This window comes from Dysidea avara, chromosome 1, assembly GCF_963678975.1.
Source record: "Dysidea avara chromosome 1, odDysAvar1.4, whole genome shotgun sequence".
NCBI classification, from domain to species: domain Eukaryota; kingdom Metazoa; phylum Porifera; class Demospongiae; order Dictyoceratida; family Dysideidae; genus Dysidea; species Dysidea avara.
The window spans coordinates 40112276-40126835 of record NC_089272.1 but is presented as its reverse complement, the minus strand read 5'-3'; the positions used below and the strand labels follow the sequence as shown (position 1 = coordinate 40126835).

General features: G+C 38.3%; 2 protein-coding genes across 8 annotated transcripts in view; both read left to right on the top strand.

Moving 5' to 3' along the window:
- The window catches only part of LOC136264338 (mucin-17-like), a 330828-nt gene that overhangs the window by 300281 nt on the left and 15987 nt on the right, over positions 1-14560 (top strand). For 3 of the 6 annotated variants that reach the window (XM_066059061.1, XM_066059069.1, XM_066059055.1), the window contains exon 2: positions 11351-11638. The exons of 2 other annotated variants lie outside the window; for them this stretch is intronic. In XM_066059061.1, the coding sequence (XP_065915133.1) occupies positions 11351-11638 (288 nt within the window). Of the gene's footprint in view, positions 1-11350; positions 11639-13306; positions 13449-14560 lie in introns of those variants that run through there. One more of the 6 variants, XM_066059095.1, reaches the window with a different exon arrangement.
- LOC136264386 (uncharacterized) lies at positions 75-2234 on the top strand. 2 transcript variants are annotated; one of them, XM_066059124.1, is made up of 4 exons: positions 75-355; positions 544-1129; positions 1172-1472; positions 1520-2233. In XM_066059124.1, exons 1-4 carry the CDS (start codon positions 233-235, stop codon positions 1986-1988), a joined length of 1479 nt encoding a protein of 492 aa, XP_065915196.1. In that variant the 5' UTR covers positions 75-232; the 3' UTR covers positions 1989-2233. The 2 variants fall into 2 exon arrangements, with proteins under 2 accessions (XP_065915196.1, XP_065915190.1); XM_066059118.1 differs by having other exon boundaries at positions 544-1472; positions 1520-2234.

Here is a 14560-nt window from a genome sequence, read left to right as displayed (position 1 = left end):
GTTACAAGGACTCCTCCTAAACAGCAACTGCTAGAACTCCTAAGTCTTACAATGACTCCTTGTAAGCACCTTCCTCTTACTTGGGCTCCTCCTAAGGACACAGCAATTATTTATGTGGCGCATAAAAGTGTGCATTAAATAGTCTAGTAAATCAATGTGCGTTGAATAGAAATCTTTGCAGTGACGATCTCGAGGTGGACGATCTTGAACAAGATTTGAGTTTGTCTTTTCGATGTCGAATATTTTGGGCTGGGAACAATACTTTAGTGAGCTTACGGAATTTTTAAGGAATGCAAATAGGCATTTTGGTTGTGTGGATGTAGATCATTCTACTCACATAATAGAGAGGCTACAGGTGCGCAATGTTATGAAAATGTCATTTGCTTTAAGGTCGGTGGAAGTAGGTGGGTCATCCCCCTCACCCTTTTGTTGTTAAACGCACGTAAAAAGATCAAGGCAACCAAACAGTCACTTTCATTTGTCCAATCCCCTGCTCCACCACCCTTGCTTTGCTTGTGTTAATTTTGTGTTTAAAACATGCAGATCTGTGTGGAGAGCCTCACAGTCATTAGAGATCAGCTAGAATCTGCCAATGACTTGCAATTGAGACCAATACTCCAGCAAATTGAGGAGTTGATAGAATGCTGCAGGCAAATAGAGCACAAATGGGATCGATACTTGGACACGCTGGAATCTACTGGAGATCATTCTTACCGTGTTTCTGTACAAGCTGGTGTAAGAGGCCGACCACGGTTTGTCATACAAAGGGAACAGTTGTTGTACTTGACTTCACTGGGGTTTTCATGGACCAATATTTCTTCTTTGTTGGGAGTAAGTCGAATGACACTTTACCGTAGAAGAGCTGAATATGATCTACTTTCTGACCCATCACATTTACCTGACAATGATACTTTAAAAGATTTGATTAGAGAGATTAAAAGAGAACACCCAAACTTGGGGCAAACGATGATTTTAGGTTTAATCATATCACAAGGATATTACGTGTCCAGGGACAGACTGAGAGAAGCCCTAAAACAAGCTGACCCACTTGGCACTGCTTTGCAGTGGAATTCTATAACTTACAGGAGACAATACAAAGTACCATCACCTAATGCTCTTTGGCACATAGGTAAATATTTTTTGTTGATTTTTTTTTACACCTACTTTGTAGACGGACACCACAAGTTAATCAGATGGAAGTTAGTCACCCATGGAGGAGTTGATGGGTTTACTCGACTGATTGTTTACTTGCGATGTACTTCTAACAATAAAGCAATAACTGTATATGAAGGTTTTTTGTCTGCTGTACGTCAGTATGGACTACCATCACGAGTGAGATCTGATCAAGGAACAGAAAACACTGCTGTAGCCAGGTACATGTTAGAGACTCGAGGAACTGAGAGAGGAAGCATGATTACAGGCAGCTCTGTGCACAACCAAAGAATCGAGAGAATGTGGAAAGATATGCACAGGTAACAAATTTTAATGCTGTTAATGTTAATCGCAAGTTGCATTTTAGGTGTGTGATACAATTATACTACCGCCTGTTTTATCACATGGAGTTAGAAGGCTTACTGGATCCTCTCAATCATAAACATTTATTTGCTCTTCATTACATATACAAACCAAGGATACAAAAATCTCTTGATGACTTCAGGGAAGGGTGGAACAATCATAATATACGCACAGAAAACAACAAGACACCCTATCAACTATTTGTGTCTGGTATATTACAGCTTCACCAGTCTGGCCTCACGGCTTTAGATTTTTTTGATTCAGTAGATGACAATTATGGCATAGATGAAGCAGGACTTTCCCATGATGACTTTAACGAATCAGTTGAAATTTCCAGAATTGAATTTGAATTATCAGAAGACAATTACAGGAACCTTACTAATACGGTAGATCCTTTAAATAACAGTGAAAGCTATGGAATAGACTTATACCAACGAACAATACAGTATATTGACTTTGTTGTGACAGTATAATTATTTCGATGATCACATAAAAACACATCAATTTTATGACATGCATAAAAACCAAAGTAATCAGTTTAAGTAATAAATGAACCAGCGTTTTCTGAACTAGTAAAGACAGTATTAAGAAATCTCCATTCTCCATTCATTTTCTGGTAATAGAAGGACATGTTTAAACTCAGAAACAAATTCAGGATAAGTCACGTATGTGGCTGGTAATTCCAGGGTGCTGGTACAAGTGCGACCCACAGGGGATCTACAAAATCCATTTGACTCATTATATATCACAGTAATGTGACTAGACAAACAAACTGAGCTTCCTGTGGTGAATCGCAAAAGCCTGCGTACCATATCCCTGTTCATGCTTGCAATGAACTGTTGCAGGTAGATGAAGACCCGTTCTTGGTTTTCGTTTTCCAAATCTGAACTAAGCACTTCCAAAACTTTAGCAGGTGTAGCAGTTAATGCCATGTAGATTTCATAGAGCTCTTCAACAGTTTTACTGTCCCACCATTGTTTGTGGATAGAAGGAATGCCACTGTGAATGAGCATTGTCACAGCAAGAGGCTTTGACAGAAACTCGTAGTGAGCTATGTTTATGAGTAAAGTTTTGATTGCTTTGCTTTTTGGGATTTCCCTGCAGTTAAATCTTGCAAAAACTGAAATCAAATTGCTCTTTAAGTTAGAATCGAACTCTGTTGTGCACCTCATAGCTTCTTGTATCACTTTGGATTCGACATCAGATAAAAAGTCTGCTATTGCTTCCAGTAATATTGAATCAGGCACAATAGTTGTGGGGCCAATAAGTGCGCCAACTAAGGTAGGGAATGCTACAACTACTGGCAGATAACTGCAGGTTAAAAAGCCATGTGAGAATAACCTACCCATAATTGGAAAAATGGTTACATCCACTTCTGGACGAACGGAGGGAGTTAGGAGGTTACAGCCATCAAAAAGTTTCTTTGTAGCCTCCTCCCAAAATCCAGAAAACAAGTCACGGGCTACACCACCACAGTCCACTGCTTGCTCACCAACATATCTGACACAGAAGGGAAAATGATTGGTAGGTCCATCGTCCGCAAACAATGTTAGTGTATCGTCAAATAGTTGGCTGCGACATACTGCGTGAGTTGGTCCTTGTGTACAAAATGATTGCAGAAAAGTGTGGCACTCCTGCTCAGCTAAAAATAGAAAAAGTACACAGGAGAATTAAGCAAAGTTTTTAATATAGTCAATCATACACATAATGGAAATCACATGAACGTGTATTATAAGCAACTTACTTTCTTTTAAAACATCAACAAACTGGCGCTCAGTTGCTAACATAAAAACAACATAACATTTAAACACCTTATCTGCATAATGTCATACACATTGTGCAAATATATGATACAAGCAAACATGAAGCTCTAGCCACTATTTAAAATACAACTGATTGAGCTGGATGAATAAGTTTTGAGAGATGTATTATGAGTGTAACAAAAAATTAGGAATTTTAAATATGATTTGGGACTACTGTAATAGAAAGTGCTGAGATTATCCACGTACGTCCAGAAGTCATGCTAGTGCACACATAGTCCCTACTTCAGTTGTATGCCAAGTTCGGTTCTGTAATAGCGCTGGAGTAGAGGTTGTGTGTGCACTAGCAAGACTTCTGGGGATGCAAAGATACTGTAATCTCTCCTTGTTTCAGTACTTTTTATTACATTTATCCCTACTCATATTTAAAATTCCTGTTTGTGTACTTTTTACAGAGTTACACAAGATTTGTTGTAATTTATTATTTATTTCATAATTCATTGCTGTGTATAATCAGGAGCATATAAGCGCTGGAGTGAAACATTTGATATTAACCATGCTTAGGTGTTCATCACCATATTTGGAACACCACCAATCCACAGACCATCTGTTGGTGGTTTTGTTGGGTAAGCAATTGGTAAGAAGCTCTTGCAATACACCTGTTTCTTTGTATCGATGATTATGGCGATGAATTCCACTGGCAAGAGGACAAAAGCTGGTAATAAGAGGGAAGTGGTGCTAACCAACCTGCTAACCAGCGTAATAAGTGTTGATTAAGTGTTGCTTAAGTGTAAGGCATCGCTGCTGTGCTGCTGGATGGCAATTGTGCTGCTGTTTGGCTTCTAGTGAAGAGACATTGATAATGCTCTACAGGGGGATCTATGGCTAATGACGTTTCAACACCATTAGTGGTTTTCTGTATATAGAAGCGATAACTCTGCACTGATGATATCCTGTACCACAGATGTTTCACGCTCCTTTGCGCCTTTGGGGTGCTTATATGCTCCTGGTATAATATTGCTATGCAAGGATAGCTTACTATTTACACAGAAGTATAGTTTATGGGTTGTATCGTGCAAAACTCTTTAGGCAAAAACAAAGCATCAGTGGAAGGAACATCTGTGAGTATGCTCAATGATTTATCTTTTCACTTTGGCACTGAGCCACCCTGGTAATTAGTCTGGCAATGCAAGACTTCATTAGTACAGCAATATGGACCAGACAAAGCATTTGCCCTGAGGCTAATACAGTATCCATTGACCTAAGGATGGAATCTGGATTAGTGCTCACAGAAACCAGTGTTATACTGAAGTAGGATACTCTCCCCCTTATAATAATATGAATTCACTCTATAGTGAGTGACACTTCAAAACTAAATATTACCTGAATTTGATGAATGTTCAGCCATTTTATCATCAAATTCCATTATCCTTGTTACATGACTTTCCTCTGATGGCATACCACTTACTGCTTCACTGCAAACTACTTGTGACTTGTCTAAATCAAAAAGAATAGCTGGGTCTATTCCATTTTCATCATCTTCAACAGCAAAAATGTGTCCAAATCTGCCATCTCCCAGTAACAAATCTGAGCAAGGTATGGCTGACCGTGGAGACATGGTATAGATCAAAAATCTGCCTTTAAGATCACTAAACGCAAATGCGTACTGATACAAATTCTGAAACATTAAAACATTATAAACATATAAGGTATCCGCATTATTATCTATACCTTAGTGGTTACGTCCATCCCAAAGCTACAGCTTAGCTTAGCACTGGTCTCCCCAGGAACACGAATTCTCACATGATACCCACTACTGCTAAATGAATCATTTAGGGCATCCTTCAGTTGTGCTTTCTCCTCAGGCATATTTTCAGGCACATGGTCCTCAGACACAGGTTTCTAAATTGAAAAATGTAAGTAAAATCTGCAAAGCTACCGTATAGGGGGAAAGTTGTGGTTGGAAACTATTAGCTGATATTTGCCCCTGTTCATATATCTTTGTACCACTTAAGTTATGATCATACAAATGCAGTGGTGGATCCAGAGGGGGTTCCAAGGGTTCCATGGAGCCCCCCTTTTGTAAGAACATCAAGGAAGCTAGATCGAACTACTCTAATAAAGCAGTCATTCTAGCAATCACAACAGTCAAGTGTGTCTCAATGCCACCCATGGTTGCAAATTTCTGAGATCAGTTATAATCTGAAGTTAAGAGCACTCTGTAAATTCTGAAACATTTTTTTTGTCTCGATTCACAAATATCAATGCAAACATCCATCAGAGTGGAACCCCCCTTTTCAAAGTTTTGATCTGCCACTGGCATGTACATAGCAATACAAAAACACACACATACATGCACCCACATACACACAGATTATGCACATTACTACAAACATACCTCAAAAGCCAAATCATTTTCAAGCATTGCGTTGTACTCTGTATCTTGTTCCTCTCTAATGCGTCTAAATTCTTCTAGTTCAGAATACGCCGGAGCAGAGTAAAATGATCCAGGAGATATAGGAGATAACACTTCTGGATTTTGATCTGGTTGATCAGTATCTGTGTCAATATTGCCAGATAGGTCAATAACAGGTTCAGCGTCAGCAGCTCTCTTCCCCAAAATATTGCATACAGCTGGAAATACTTCATCTGACTCAGACTCATCCTGAAATATGCAAGTTGGTTCAACTTTATAACAGAAAAACCTTATTGGTCTAATAAATTATCCCGTTCTCTCTAATAAGTTACAAATAACAATTCGGCTTATTTATTGCAGTACCACATTCAGGGTTGTGCCTACAGTGGTCGGCAGTGGTTGGGCCCGACCAGTACTCAGATAAAATAACCACCACTTCAACTAAAATAGCCACCACTCTAACTCAGTAAAAAACATTATTGCACATTTGCACTATGGTTTGTAACTTGTATGATGTCTGGGGAGCACAAAAGCTCCTCAAATAACCACCATTCTTCTTATCCTGGGCAGATCCTTGCACATTGGGTTTGGTAACATTGTAGTCTCCATATCAACTACCAATACAATAGGGGTAGGAGGGATTTTTCCCTGGTTTAGTCCTTTTCTGTTACACATTATTAAGCCAATAGTTTGCAAGGTCTAGGTATAGTATCACTTTATTAGGTCAAGAGAATTCTAAGGGCTGCAGTATATCCTTTATAATTTTCAAAGACAAAAATCCACAAACCTAAAAAATTACGTCCCTTGAAAATTTACATGTATACAGTATCAACACAATAATTATGTCAAAAACAACTGCCCTATAACAAACTACCTCTGGCAGCTTTTCACGAATATACAGAACAGCTTTGCGCTTGTATATCCCTTCCATCAAACTAGTTCCATTTGGCCACTGTTCCTTAGCTGGTGAAAGTTTTCCATTTCTTCCTGATTCTAGTATTTCATATTCACTGATTTCCAAATGCTGATAAGCAGACAATATTGAGCTCTGTATCTCCCGAGAAGTCATAAGTTTTGTAATCTGGATTATTTTCTCTCTGCCTTCCTCTAATACCTTTTTCTTGTGCATTCCTTTAGGTATAGCCCAAGCAGAGGCTTTAACAGCCATAACTTTTATACTAAAAGGCTTAAGGCGGAGCAATTTTCGCTTCTTTTTTGTGCCAGATGATTCAGCCATTGTAGGATCAAAAGTAGACTTGTAACTACAAGATGGAAATAAACTACTCATCTTCTGCTTGACAGCCCCGGACACATTAAATACACTTTGGCTAATAGTCGTGGCCTTTCCTGTCAATTCCTAGGGAATAATATTCATAGATTATAATAATTATTGTGCATAACAACAGGAGCTTATAAGCACCTCTACTAGATATGGCTTAAAATGAGACATGATAAAGTTGCGAAAGTAGCCTATGTAACCAGATACAAAGATGCAATGGTATAGACTAGGTGTAAAAAGACCTGTAGTGTTAATAAATATCATATTCGTAGCGGGGTTGGGCTCAAAGAGGAAGTGAAAAAAATTCACTTCAGATGGATCATTAGAATTAAAATTAATAGTAACATTACATAAGGTGTTTTGGAAAAAAATCAAAAATTTTTTGCTCTTAGACTACTCTAGCTAGCAAAATTGGTGAGTACAACTGTGAATGTTAACACTGCAATTTGAATTCGAAAGATATATATGAGGAAATTTTATGTCACTATACTGGGTAGCAAGAGAATACACTGAGTTACATGTGGATACACTGTGTTACATGTGGGTTACAAGTGGATACGCTGGGTCACGCGAGGATACACTAGCTGGTTTACATGTGATTACGAGAGGTTACATGTGGTTACACTGGGTTATTATATGCATAGATACATTGGGTTATATATGTGGCTACACGTATACATATACATATATAGATACACTAGCCTGAGCTAATGTGTACAAAGCAAAACAAAATTGGATGGAGCGTGTCCAATTTTGATGCAATACTAAGTAAGCTGAAGGACAAGCTAAAAAGGGCAATCTGCCACTGTTTAGTCCCCAAAGAAAAATTAGAAAGCCTGACTGGGCTGCTGCAATTTGAAACAAAGGTAGTCAGAACAGGGGGACCAATCCAAAGAGGCTGTCTATTCTCCAGGCAGTAGGGAGCCACCCAGATCACTTGAATTGGTAGGGCTTAGCCTCCCTGTGCAAGCCGATGTCTTGTGGTGAATTGTGCCAAGCACCTAAGTCTACTCAGATGCCTCAGGCTCATGGGGCTGATACACCCAGTCTAACTGGTTTCAGCTGCAGTGGACCACAAGGCTAACCCCCCCTCTCTATTGCAGTTGATCCCAGTTGTCATAGCAGCAGCCACACTTGGTCACAGCTGGGGTGGTCAAATAGTGGAGTTCATGATGATCCTCAACTATAAGGACATACCTGTCAGGGGTGAGACAGCTGCAGATAGCTCATGGGAGAAGTGACCACATATCATCAACAAAATGCCCTGGCTATACCAGATCCTTAGAGGAATAAAAACAGAACGTGGAAAGCAGGGAAACCCTTCCTGTTCCCACCTATCACCTCTGGGATTTTGAGGAAGTTGAAATCAGTCTGGGTTGGAGAAGATTCATCATTCAGGTTAAGTATGCTATGGACAGCCTGTCTGACTGGTTTATTCACCTTTTACCAGTCATAGTAGAGTCAGAGGGACAATGATTCACTTTTCTTTAGTGAGGTGGCCATTTATATTTAACCCTTCAAACCCCAGTGATATCCCTTAATATCAATCTCTTCAAAACAGACCAGGGCAGGGTGGGCTGTCAAGTAGTGCTGTAATGATGATAGGTCCCAAAGCGTATCTAGCCAAACTGTGATGCATGGGCAAGCTCCTAACCTTGAAGTGGCCAATTCAGTAATTGCCATTAGAAATGTATGGGAAAATATATAACGTAATCTTTAATTTACTATATTTTTGTAATAGTCGCATGGAATTTTACGTAGTAAAGCTTAAAACGTACGTAAATGACTGCAGATTGAAACTATGACTGCCAATAGTAAATGCGGTGAGTTGTTAGCTGCTACCAGTACTGTTTTATTGTTGGTGTAATTTATGGGAGATCTGAAATCGCTAGTGCTAGCAAGCAAAGTAAACAAGTTGAGCAAACTTTTATACCTTCATATCAACATTATCACTTTACACTGATATTAAATGTAAATTGTTTTGTGCGTTGACTTACACTCGTGCTAGGTCCATCAGCACGTGCGACTGCAGCTGCTGACCCACAGAAGGATGGCGCCGGTATGACTTGCAGCCGGTCCCTGTCCCGTCCAAGATTAAATTCGGGTGTCTGTATTTAGCGGATCACGGATCGGCGGATCACGTGATATGGATGCTCAACTCGATTTTGAGCACTGGGAAATATTTATACCCTAATGTAACATACAGCATACTGTAGAATTTATATTTTATCCACAGGTAGGAAGCCTGAAGAGATTTCAATCGATACTATATAACTATAATAATTAGAGCGCGCACGTATTAAAAATTTAACACACGTACAGAGTAAGATTATTTTAATTCACCTTAAAACTGAATCACTGATGTATTTTTTACACCAACACAATACTCAATAGACCAGTTCTGTATTGTAAAAACAAACGACAAAGGATACGCTAGCGCACTCACGTGTGAATAGGCTTCTAATATGTTGGCGTGTATCCTTTGTCGTTTGTTTTTGCAATACAGAACTAGTCTATTGAGTATTGTGTTGGTGTAAAGAATACATCAGTGATTCAGTTTTAAGGTGAATTAAAATAATCTTACTCTGTACGTGTGTTAAATTTTTAATACGCGCGCGCTCTAATTATTATAGTTATATAGTATCGATTGAAATCTCTTCAGGCTTCCTACCTGTGGATAAAATATAAATTCTACAGTATGCTGTATGTTACACTAGGGTATAAACATTTCCCAGTGCTCAAAATCGAGTTGAGCATGCATATCACGTGATCCGCCGATCCGTGATCCGTTTATCCGCTAAATACAGACGCCCATTAAATTCACATTGTGGCAAGTTACGTCCAAGAAATCTTTCCACTCAACACTGTATCGCTGGAGTATGTATGGTGAAGCGTTGGATGGCACATCTTCTTTACAGTCGAACACGACAAAAATACTTTCGTCAACAGATTGTACTGCCCTGCGAATGGCTTCTACACGACCATTTCTATGTAGAACCAAAGCCCGCTTAGATTCTTTTACTTGCAGAAAAACGTTAGAGACATCCATTTGCTACACGTGGCGGTGGTATAATCCGGAAAGTGGGCGAAGGTGAAGGTAGCCGTATACTATACTGATATGCGCCACCTAAATTTAATTGCTGTATTCTTAGGAGAACTCCTTGTAAGTTGGACTATGTGGAAGATGATTACAAGAAGTCCTTGTAAGACTTAGGAGTCCTAGCAGTTGCTGTTTAGGAGGAGTCCTTGTAACGTTAGCAGGAGTCCTCGTAACGTTAGCAGGACTCCTGCAATCTTAGAAGGACTCCTTGTAAGCTTACAGGGAGTCCTTGTAAGGAGCGATTTTTGTTACAAACCGCGTGCCATAAATGCGTGCCCCTACATAGTAAGATAGTTAATAAGCCTCACCAGAGTTTTCTCATGCTTTCTTCACGTGGAACATCTCGAAACGTTATCCCTTCCATACAAAGTATCCCACTTGGCCCCCACACTTTTCGCCATTTTTGCGTTATTTTCGCGTTGTGACGTAATTGCGGATAAGGCTCATAGGTCACAAGATCACGCCCATTCTTCATTCTACGTATTATCGATCTATCGATTGAAACCACGATGACACACCCCTTTTGCACTAGCTGTATTTCAGTGACCACACACCTTCAATTTGGAAAGCTGACTTGACATACTCTATAATCGATCGAAACCACGCCCATCTTTTGGGCAAGCGCACATCTTGCAGGCTGCCTCGAGATACTCTAACACAGCAGTCACCCTAATAGAACAGTCACATGTTTATGGCTAGCTGTATGCCTTAACAAAAATAAACAAAAAAACTAAACAAACTAGTATATTAAAAATTATAAATTTAAAAATAAAGTAGGAATCCAAGCGATAAAAAGTAGTGAAACAAGAGAAGAACGATGGTAGCTATTACAGCATAGCTCGGTGGGAAATTCCTACTTTGGCACTGAACATAAAATAATGGCTATATCATGCCAAAGTAGGGATTTCCCACTGAGCTATGCTGTAATAGCTACCATCGTTCTTCTCTTGTTTCACTACTTTTTATCGCTTGGATTCCTACTTTATTTTTAAATATATAATTTTTAATATACTAGTAATTGTTTAAGATTCTAACTAACTATTGTATATATTTCAGATATCAGTTATAGAAATGGAAATACATATTAACACCAGTGGTTATTAAATCAGTTTTGTTGTTAGATTTGAAGCCAACTTGAAAACCATAATTATCTAAACAACCTCTTTATGTATCCATGATGTGATTGAGATTACTGTATGGTATCCATGATAATGCTAAACATTATTATTGTGTTAAGCTTGATTGCTTCTCATTATGTTGGTACGTAATCATTATGATAGCACTCAGTCAACCAGCTACTGGTCCCAGTATAACATGTCAAGGAAGTGATATAACTCTACAATGTGTGATATTACGTAATGGAGTAGCAGTGGATCCAATTTGGAGGAGAAACGGAACAGTTGTTGATACTAATGTTCTTACTATTCATCAGATTGTGTTCAACCCTACATATAATGCTAACACTGATCTTATGATCACTAATGTTACACTAGAGGATGATAACACTGAGTATGAGTGTACTGCTGCTAATAGCAACATTACTAGTTCCATAGTGTTAAATGTGACAGGTAATACTTGATAGTATGATGCTATGTATATGTCAGTATAAACACTGAGTCTACATGTGGTTGTTATTCTCTGAAAGTTTTATTGCACATATGTAACTGTGATTTTATTTGTTTGTGTATGCTTGCAAACTCCTCTTATTATACTCATACATATGTATGTTAGCAGGGATATCACATTTAAAAGAGGTGTACAGTTGGTACACTCCAAGTCCTGTTGTTGTTTATTCTTAATATTGTACAGTTAATCATGCTGTCGTATTTAATTATTGGCAATTGCAGTACATATGGTGAAGAAAAAGTTTTCAGCATAATTTATGTCAGTGTCAGAATTTATACTGTTTGGTATGGGTAAACACTGTTTGCTCAACCATACCATTATTGTCATGGTGATATATAAAAATGACTCAGTTTTTAATTTCTTAAAGTAAGCCAGGTATGTCGGTATAGATTATTGTACAGTGCCATAGCTGTAGTAGTTTACACAGCTATTGTTGGTTTGCATTCACCCGAGCCCTCATTTTTTGTTACATGTGTCAGCTGCCCAAACATTTAGTAGCACTATGAAACCCTTTAAATGTCAGAACTGTTTGTCAAAAAAGCAATTTGATATGGACAAGAACAAGTGAGTCGTGCGACTTCGAAATATCCCATACATTACTATAGATGTTTCAGGCATGCTGACTTGTAGATAACGAGCTAAAATCTTATTCAAAAATTGAAATATGAGTCCCTATATTTCATCTTTCAACTTTAAGCAATTCATATTTCTTCATAAAATTCAGTAATTCCAAAATAAAACTCCGTAAAATCAAGTAATTTTAAATTACAAAATCCATAATTAAAATTCCATAAACTCCCTTTACATCTGTTTGATTATCATTCAAATGTATTAAATTTCAGACAATATTTCATCTTTCAGAAATAATTTCAGAAGTGACCTACAAAATTTCAGGTTGTTACCCACCTCTTGAGGCACGCAAACACGTTTAGAGCATAAAAACATGCTTGTTCCAGTACAAAACCATGGGAGTGAACACATTTTCACCTCTTTGGTATTACTATATTTGTCGGGACTCAGGTGAACACAAACTGACTATACATAATACGTATAATCCAAACAGCCAAGTCTTAAAAAGAGTGTGGCTATCAAAACATACAGTCACTACAGTCTACGTACACAGACAATTGAGAACTACAAAAAGAGCACATAAGATACATGAAATAGATGTACAATTCCTCTGTGTGTAAACCGACCTGAAATTAACAACATACACCCTTTGATCTTAGGTACCCAAGTTTCTTGCCATGATTACATTCAGCTCCTAGTGGGTGAATTGCTTTGACAAAATTTCCTGTAATCCTGTTATAGTTATTGTTTATAGTTGAGTTGATGGAAGATGATTGAAGCTGTGCATGCGCTTATGTAGAAATGTCACAAAACATGTAAATAGCTTCTGATCACAAGCAAAAGAGTGGTGCTTGGGAATACTTTGACAAGCCTGAAGAAGGAGACAAAACAGAACTATGAAGAGAAAGATACCATTATTATGTTAAACTTGCTAAGCAGGAATAATGAGTCACCTCCAAGAGAAGCACCCTCAGGTATACCAATGATTGGTGGACAGTAAAGCTGAAAAAAAAATGACAAAAAAACAAGTGAACAAATTCTTCTTAATCATTGTATACTACAAGTTCATTGTCAGTAATGGGAAGCTGTCATAGCTGAGAGAGTTATCTGCTTTTGTCATAGTTGTGATGGAGAATTGTCAAAGGTACTGGTTTAAGCAACTGATGAATGACAGGATAAATGGTGCCTTCATGTATACATTACATAAATTATCATAAGAAATACTATACCACTGAGGAGGAAATATTAAGTAGTCTATAGAGTATCTGTAGAGAGTGATATCTGAATCATTAGAATTGTTCATAATTATTAAGCTTACATCACATTAATTTTATAATCCACTTCCTTGGGTTGAGATACTTCCCAACCCAAGGATTTACCAATGCCACCTCCCCTTTGTGTACTGCTATCATCAGCAGCTGCAATGACCACAGCCTGGGTAGTTGGAAAAGTTGGATTAGGCAGACATGGACTTTTCAAAATTCGCTTTTACATGTATACAGCAGTACCTAATGTCATTCTGTACAGTATTCTTCGCTTCTAGGCCCAGACATCGTCTTCGCATAGCGCTTATCCATTTATAAGCGCACGTGTGGGGGCATGCTACAAGAATTATAGATGATGTACTGCTGTGCAAGTGCTCTGGAAATTTAATGTAGTTTTGTAATTGTAGAGATCATCCCTACTTTACTGTCGTAAGCCAGATCCAGGAGCTCACAGCTTTCAGTATAAGATGCAGGCACTCATACCATTAATATTAAAAAAAATTTAATGCCTACTAAGGTCCTGGCTTGCGAGACTAAGTTTGGGCATGCCAGTGGAATCTCTGTGAGTATGCAATGGATTTCTATAGTGTGTGTACTGCAGTATATTATGGTACATACTTGGTAGCATGCTAGCCAATCCTCTGTACATGCACTTGTAAATAGATAAGTGCTACTCGAAGTCGATCTCTGTGTTTGAAAGCGAAGACTACTGCATAGAACATTATTATGTATGAAAAATAACCGTTGTATAAATGTAAAAATGTGTTTTAAAAATGTCCATATCTGCCTTTTCCAACTACCCCACAGCCTGGTGATATGTCGCAGCTATGTGGTTGTATTTAACCTCAAAACTTTCAATGGAAATTCCCAATTCCAATTCCAGCAATGTGAAGTGCTCCTCTAGCTCATGCATATACAATTTGACTATGTCTGTATGTTTGTGAATATATAAGGACATTTGTCCTTGACACCATAAAAATTGAATTAAGGTCTGTTACTACCTGTTACGGTAGTGTGTCGTGCGGCCCA

Bases quoted from the DNA above. Each gene is read 5' to 3' on its own strand.
- LOC136264386 (XM_066059118.1), top strand. From the start codon at position 233: ATGTCGAATATTTTGGGCTGGGAACAATACTTTAGTGAGCTTACGGAA. The intron at 356-543 runs GTGCGCAATGTT...TAAAACATGCAG, and splicing joins ACATAATAGAGAGGCTACAG to ATCTGTGTGGAGAGCCTCAC. The intron at 1,473-1,519 runs GTAACAAATTTT...GTTGCATTTTAG, and splicing joins ATGTGGAAAGATATGCACAG to GTGTGTGATACAATTATACT.